Source organism: Armigeres subalbatus, chromosome 3, assembly GCF_024139115.2.
Source record: "Armigeres subalbatus isolate Guangzhou_Male chromosome 3, GZ_Asu_2, whole genome shotgun sequence".
NCBI classification, from domain to species: domain Eukaryota; kingdom Metazoa; phylum Arthropoda; class Insecta; order Diptera; family Culicidae; genus Armigeres; species Armigeres subalbatus.
The window spans coordinates 199,080,387-199,088,343 of NC_085141.1; the positions used below are offsets into that span (position 1 = coordinate 199,080,387).

Genomic DNA, 7,957 nt, shown 5'->3' on the forward strand with positions numbered 1-7,957 from the left:
TCGTTCATCAATATATATATATATATATTTTGTTTTGAATTTTCATAATTTTGAATTCGTTTTATTTTTCTGTCCCTAATTACAAAAAATTGAATTTAATTTCCTTGAATTGAAATTTTAATTAAAATGGCTACGAATTATATTCTGCCTAAGGTGGATCATTTGTTGGAAGAGGAAGTGGACTTTGAATTGCTTTTGCGGAAGCAATCGGTAGATCGAAGGGAAAGTTTGGAAGATAAGAAGAGGTTGCTGAGAAGATTATTTATGGAAGATAGGAAATATAAAGCTACAAGAGAAGGCACCTATAAATATGCGGAGGTTATTCATGAGGTTTCCAAAATTGTCGAGGAGATAGTGGAAAGTTTGCGAATTAAGTTCGATAGAGTTTTGGTCTCAAGATTGAGACACTATCTAATTCGAGTCTCCATCGCAAAAGTTGAAGATGAAGAGCAAGCGCTCGCAAGAAAAGAGGCTTGTGAACAGATAGAGGCAATATTAATTGAGTTAGGTCAGAACGTTAGAGAAGATTTACAGGAAATGGAAGAGTTAGAGAAGAAAAAAGAGGAAAGTGGGTCGTGGAGAAATCCAGACCCAACTTCTGCAGTTAACGCGGCAGAGGTTGAAGTGAAAGAAGGGAGCATAAAGAACAGAACAGAGCCTAAATATCGTCTGATTGTTCCGGAGGCAAAGACTCCAAAAACATCTACTAAAGGTTCATTCGAATCGTTTAATTTTGATAAATTAGAATTAAGATGTTTACAAGGGGATTGCGAATGTGGTGAATGTGAAGGTAAAGGGGCAAAAATGAAAGATTCTAGGCATGCAGGAGAAGAGAGGAAAGTTTTTGATAAAAACGAAAATAGAAAGTTCACCCTAGAAGGGGATTACTTTCAAAAATATCCTAGTCAGAAACAGGAAGATAGGAAGAAGAAGAGAGATATTAGAGAAGAATATGAACGCGAAAATAACTTCAGAAGGTGTATAAACGAGAGGTTTCAGTCTGCAGGGGAACGGGAGAAAGAAGAAAAGCAGGATAGAAGAATAGAGCGAAAAAACCGTGGGAGAACTATTAGTCCACTTTGCAGTGATCGTTCTGAGGGCAGGTCCAGAAGAAAGGGAGAAAGAGAAAGACGGCACGATAAACGTGATGAGAGGAGATCGAGGCGCAGACATTACGACAGTGAGTCGGACAGTGATTCTGAAGCGGATCGGCGACGAAAGGGGACTCGCCAACAGAATAGCGAAGGGCGTAGGCACAGACGATATTCTTCATCGTCCAGTGGCAGCTCATCGAGATGTAGTGCTGTACGCTACAGAAAATCGAGAGTGGAGAACTGGAGTCTGACGTTTACGGGAGACAGTAGAGCAATGCAAGTTGAAGATTTCTTGTACAAGATAAAGAAACTTGCGCGGCATGAGGGTGTTCCAGAGAAGGAGCTACTTAGGAACATACACCATCGTTTAAAGGGGGAAGCTTACGATTGGTGGTTTACTCGTGAAGATAGGCTGACCAGATGGAGTAAGTTTGAGGATGAAATTCGATTCCGGTACGGAAATCCAAATCGTGATAGGGAATCAAGGCTCAAATCAGGGAATTGAAGCAACGGAAAGGGGAAACGTTTATCGCATACGTAACAGAAGTTGAAAAACTCAATCAATGTTTGCAGCGTCCGTTCTCTTCTAGTACGTTGTTCGAACTAGTTTGGGAGAACATGCGGCCATATTATCGATCGAAGTTATGTACTATGGACATCGAAGACCTGGAGCACTTAATAAGGATCAATCATAAGATAGATGCCAGTGATCCGAATTTCTATAGATGTCCTAATTCCACTAGAAATGAAATTCACCACGTCGAAGCTGAAGAGAGCAATAACGGCTATTCAGAGGAGGAAGATAATCCTGTACAGATGATCCAAAGAGTACAAAGGAACATTCCGAAGAGCGGACCCGCACAGAAGGAGCCACATAGGTCATTACAGGTGCCAGAACAACGCAATTCGGCTCCCATAGCATGTTGGAACTGCCATAAAGTAGGTCACACCTGGAGAGATTGCAGAGAGCAGAAGGTGATATTCTGTTACGCTTGCGGAAAATTGGGCAGAACGACTAGGAATTGCGAAAACAATCATCCATTGTTGAGGAGGTCGATTAACGAAAATTCGCGATCGACAAACTAAGCGCGAGATGTTTACCAGGGAATCTGAACATCTCGCCTACTGAAAGGATTCCCAGAGCAGAGAATTTGACTCAAGTTGAAAACTTGTCATTGTTTGAGATTCGTGTAAACCCTAACTCTTGCCCTCACATAAAGGTAAACGTTTTGGGCACAGATGTGATCGCCTTGTTGGATTCCGGAGCAGCGATCAGTGTCTTGAGTTCAGTTAATTTACTGGAAACTCACGGCCTTAAAATACTAAAATCTAATGTTAGGATTTGCACAGCGGATGATACAAAGCATACCTGCTTGGGATATGTAAATATTCCTTATACACTGGGAAATTTGACGAAAGTAATCCCAACGCTAATTGTCCCTGAAATTCGAAAAACTTTAATTTTGGGTATGGATTTTTGGCGAGCGTTCAAAATCCGACCAATGGTGGCATCTGAAGACAATGCCAAGGATTTGGAACTCACGTGGACATCAACATCGGAAGGAAACGAGATAAACCATTTGAGAGTCGAACCAGAATCTGCCGTCGCGAACGAAGAAATGATTGTTCTCTCTGTGCAGTGCGTTAATCCATTAGAACCACAAATAGTGCACAGATCCAAACCTGAAGAGGATGAATCCTTAGATGTTCCAACGCTAGATTTACCAGAAGACCCTTTGAAGACGATTGAGACCGTGGAGACCGAACACGTTCTGACTGAGGAAGAGCGACAACAGTTTGAAGAAGTGTTAAAGATCTTCCCTTTAACAAGTGCAGGAAACTTGGGAAAAACTAATTTGCTGGAGCATGACATTGAACTTGCGTCTGATGGAAAAATGCGGGATCTACCTATGTATCGGTATTCACCAAAATATGGGAAAAATAGAGGAAGAACTGGAGCGATGGAAAACCTTGGATGTGATTGAAGAATGCACATCGGAGTTTGCAAGTCCACTTGTCCCTGTAAGGAAGGCGAATGGGAAAATTAGAGTGTGCCTCGATTCACGACGCATAAATTCCGTGACAAAAAAAGACGCATACCCAATGAGGAATATGTCTGAGATATTCCACAGGCTTCAAAAAGCAAAATATTTCAGCATAGTGGACCTCAAGGATGCGTACTTCCAAATTCCGCTGAAGGAATCTTGCAGGAATTTTACGGCTTTCAGAACACCGAAAGGACTTTTTCGCTTTAAAGTGGTCCCTTTCGGTCTGAAAAACGCACCGTTCACAATGAACCGCTTAATGAACTTGGCCATAGGGTTCGATTTGGAGCCGTTCGTTTTCATTTACTTAGACGACATTATTATCGCCACCGAATCGCTGCAAGAACATTTCCGGTTACTGAAGGAGGTTGCTCTTCGGCTCAGAAAGGCTGGACTTACTATTTCGGTCGAAAAGAGTCGATTTTGCCGAAAGCAAGTAAAGTATCTCGGGTACTTGCTTACCGAGAATGGCTTGTCGATCGACAGTGCGAAATTGGAACCCATATTGAACTATCCAAGACCAAAATCGATAAGGGACATAAGAAGGTTGATGGGTCTTATGGGCTTCTATCAGAAGTTTATCCCAAGATACAGTCATCTGACTGCACCGATTACGGACTTACTGAAAAGGTCGAAAAAGTTCAAGTGGTCAGAAGAGGCGGACTTAGCGCTTGAGGAATTAAAGTCCGTTTTGACATCAGCTCCTGTGTTGGCGAATCCAGACTACTCCAGGCCATTCATCATTGAGACGGATGCTTCTCAATTGGCTGTAGGAGCTGCTTTAATACAGCAGTTCGACAATGAGAAACGGATAATTGCCTATTATAGTAAGAAACTGTCGTGTACTCAAAGAAAGTATGCTGCCACAGAAAAGGAGTGTTTGGCTGTACTGTTGGCGGTCGAAAACTTTCGGCATTATATTGAGGGTACTACATTCACCGTCATCACAGATTGTAGGAGTATTACGTGGTTATTCACCAAGCATTGGTTAACACCCTCTTACCACCCTCAAGTAAATAATACTGAGAGGGTGAATAAAGTGGTAACCACCGCGATTAGGGCTTCATTAAAGGGAAGCCATAAACAATGGACGGACAATTTGAAGGAAATAGCATGCGCAATAAATAATTCAGTTCATGATTCCACAAAATTCTCACCTTATTTCCTTACATTTGGTCGTAATATGGTTTCAAATGGAACAGAGTATGAGAGGTTGAGAAATGTGAATGTTACACCAGCTTGTACTACTGATACGGAAAAACGAGAGGAATTGTATAAGCAAGTTAGGGTAAATTTAGCGGAAGCCTACCAAAAACAGGCCAAATACTACAATTTACGCTCAAATAAGAATGCTCCATCTTATCAGGTGGGCGAGAAAGTTCTGAAGAAGAATACTGTCCAGTCAGATAAATCAAAGGACTATTGCGCAAAATTAGCTCCTAAATATACCGAAGCATTCGTAAAACGAGCCTTAGGAGACAGCTATGAACTAGTGGACAAAAATAATAATAACTTAGGGATATTTCACGCCAACTTCATGAAAAAATGTTAGACAGTTTTAAAAATTTTGCATGAAAACAAGTCTTTGACAGTTTTCTAAATTTTGCATGAAAAATCGCGTAAATTTTGGACAGTTTTATAAATTTTGCAGGAAAAATCGTGTATAAATTATGGAAGTTTAGAAAATGAAAAAAAAAAAGATAATCAAGCTATGGCATGAAACATTGGTGAAAATGCACAAAATAAAAACAAAACACATCAGGAAAATCCACCGCAAATGATGGTAAACAAATAGTATAGGAGAAGGAAATGTCAGTAAAAGTGAAGATAATCGGAGTTAATAAAAGTCTGGCTAAAAGAAATCCTAAGTTTCTACTTAAACTTAATATTAGTGACCTTAAATGTATCGTACACACCATTTTTTTTTAAACGAGATTGCGAAATGAAACCGTCCATGTCTAAAAGCTTCTCTAAAATATCACGATGAGCTTTTTCGTCACACATGCCATAAATTGTATGTAGTTTGTTTGAAGAATATTGTCCGTCCTAAAATATAAACACATTATCTAATCATTTTGTCAAGCCTAAGTAAATATTAAAAATTTTGCAATACAACTTACATAACTTTTCCGATATAGCACATTAGTTCATGATAGATTCCGATTTAGTAGTATAATTCCGTATTTCGTTCTTTCATCTTCCATCTTAGTTTTGATCCGTATAGTTAGTAGATCCAGAAATAGGTAAAATGCCCTCCATCTTGTATTTCATCCATCCATAAAAACACCATCGTAAATCCGCCCATAATGTTCCGGATACCTGTAAAAACAAAACAAAAAGCACACAAAGCATCAAATTCATTTAAAAAAGATCAAATGGATCAAATAGATATAGGTTTAATTATTTTTCCATCTGATAAAACAAAATTACTCCCCGTTTTTTTTCCTTTGAGTCGATGCGTCCACTGCTTCGGTCAGCTCACTTTTGATGAGTTCACTTTGACTGACTGTTTGATGAAGGTCAAGGTGACATAGTATTTTCGTACCTGGAGCGACTGACAGTGACAGTGACAGTTCGCTAAACTGTCATTGTAGTTCATGCGATGTTATAGGTCTGTTCGGTATTACTTGCATACAACTTTTGGTTAGAATTCTACGGTATCGTCAAAATTTGAATTTTGATGGTGGAATTCGATTTGTGAACCTGGTAGGAGTACGTTTAAGCAGTTTCAAATGCAATTTGGGTCTGAACAAGATTCTGATAATGCATTTGGCTGCAGTTCGTTACGTTTAAGCAGATTCAAGTGCAGTTTTAGGTCAAAACAAGATTTTGATGATGCACTTGACTGCAGTTCGGTTAAGTTAGGAGCAGTTCAAAGTGCAGATTAGGTCAAAACAAGATTTTGATAATGCATTTGGCTGCGATTCGTTAAGTGGTCAAGTTTCTGATGGAAATAGTTCCGTTGTTTGATCATGTTTTTTTTTCAGTGCGGTTGAGTAAATATCGATTAGAGTTTAGTACGTTGATGAACGAATGACTTTAGCAATTGTTACTTTGATCAATTTCCTTATAGTTATGTTTTTTTTTCATAGTTTTGCAACGTTTTATTATTTTTTTTGTAGGTTATGAAAATTTGATCAAATACTTGATCAAATTTTCATAAAAATGCTTGGGGTGATGTAACGTTTTACGTTTATTTCGATTAAAATAAAAATAAAAATATTCAATTAGAACCGATAAAACAAATATAAATTTTGAATTTAGTTTAAATTTATGATCGTGTGTCGTGTTTCGTTTGCGTTCGTAAAATCTGTTCGTTCCTGTATCAATTTCAAGTTTATAGTATTTGTTATAAAAGCTCAACTCATTATGGCACGCATGTGAGCTGCAAATAGGCGGCAAACAGGCGCCATGCCTCCGATCGCCATGCCAATCGGTTGGCGCAATTTTATTTGAATATGCTTTACAATCAAATTGAATGATGGCTCAGGTTTGAATAGTTGAATAGTAAAATAATTTCAAAAGATTCAAAATTTCTTGACGCAAGTACGACTCAGACTCGCTCATTTCGTCTACGAATCGGCTGGAGAGCAGAAGTGCGCGAAATAAATACTTACGTTCAGTTCTTGAAAGTTTAAGATTTTGCTTGAGTAGTTTTAGTTTAATTTGAAGGTAAAATTAGTGAGTGAGTTTTAAAAAAATAAGTGGTGTTAAATGTTCTGTGTTTTTCTTCCTAGTTTAGTGGACCGAGGTCCAATCGATTGCGTTTTCTGCTCAGATAATTTTATTAAAGTGAATTGATACGAAAAAGGTAATTAAATCTAATTATGTTGAGCAATTCCTTAAATTTAATGTGATTTCGTGTTGGACACGCAGCGCCCTGCGCTTTTTTCGTACGGCTGGATTTTCTGTCGCTAATCGGCGGCATTCATCATCTCATCGAGATTCCGTTCGTGGTATTCCACCACGACTTCGTCCGTTGACCGTCCGAGGACCGTCCGACCCGTGTGCCAAGCGAAGGCCCGCCTCAAGTAGGTAGCCAAACGGAGGTGAGTGAGGTCGCTAAGTCAATCGTAGCGAATTTTCCACGTCGGTCGTTAATTGCCGACGGAAAGGTCCTTTACGTTACATTTTCGGACCAGCGTTTTAGAGAGTGTAGGTTCGTCTTTCTGCGTGTCGTCAATTGCACGCCACGAACCTCGATCCTAACCAAAGGATAGAGGACGCACCACTCCCCGCTCGGTGAACCGGAAAGGTACGCGAAGCCGGGTCGCTTGGGTACGTGTGCCTCTATTCGGCGGAGCCGATCGTCCCAGGAATCCAGGCCAAGTGCCACAACACTCTCTCCGATCGAAATCAAGCTTCCGTTCCAGCCGCCACTCACTCCGCACCTTTAGATCGGCCATATCGCACACGGGTCATCTCCATCGCTGCGCGCCAAATCGCAGTACGGACACGCCGGTGACCGCCATCGTGTTATCGCCTTCTTCGTAGCTATCGTCGCCATCGTCAACGACATCGAAGCCTCATCGTTCCTGCCGGCATCGAGTCAACAAAAATCCTGCGCAGGTACGTGAAGAGCTTTTGTTACATGGCCATGTTTTGCTCTTTCCCATTCCGTACGATCTAATCGCGTCCAGTACGAATGAATGCTCTAAAATATAAACGGTTTTAAATGAATTTTGTTGAGTTGGTTGAATTCCCATTACGTTTAACGCCAGTTGGCAATAAAACATACTCACTAAACTAAATTACTTTTCGTTCCGTTTTATTGCTCGAATGAGCGAACATTCCTCTGAGTTCCCTATGTTTCGTACG

General features: G+C 40.1%; 1 protein-coding gene across 1 annotated transcript; it reads left to right on the plus strand.

Moving 5' to 3' along the window:
• The first annotated feature begins 1,745 nt into the window (after window positions 1–1,745).
• LOC134222226 (uncharacterized) lies at window positions 1,746–7,716 on the plus strand. Its single transcript, XM_062701368.1, has 4 exons — window positions 1,746–2,033; window positions 2,315–3,012; window positions 3,227–4,151; window positions 7,537–7,716. Exons 1-4 carry the CDS (start codon window positions 1,746–1,748, stop codon window positions 7,714–7,716), a joined length of 2,091 nt encoding a protein of 696 aa, XP_062557352.1.
• The last annotated feature ends 241 nt before the right edge of the window (window positions 7,717–7,957 follow it).

Bases quoted from the DNA above. Each gene is read 5' to 3' on its own strand.
- LOC134222226 (XM_062701368.1), top strand. From the start codon at position 1,746: ATGGACATCGAAGACCTGGAGCACTTAATAAGGATCAATCATAAGATA. The intron at 2,034-2,314 runs GTAGGTCACACC...CCTCACATAAAG, and splicing joins CATGTTGGAACTGCCATAAA to GTAAACGTTTTGGGCACAGA. The intron at 4,152-7,536 runs GTAAATAATACT...CCGCACCTTTAG, and splicing joins CACCCTCTTACCACCCTCAA to ATCGGCCATATCGCACACGG.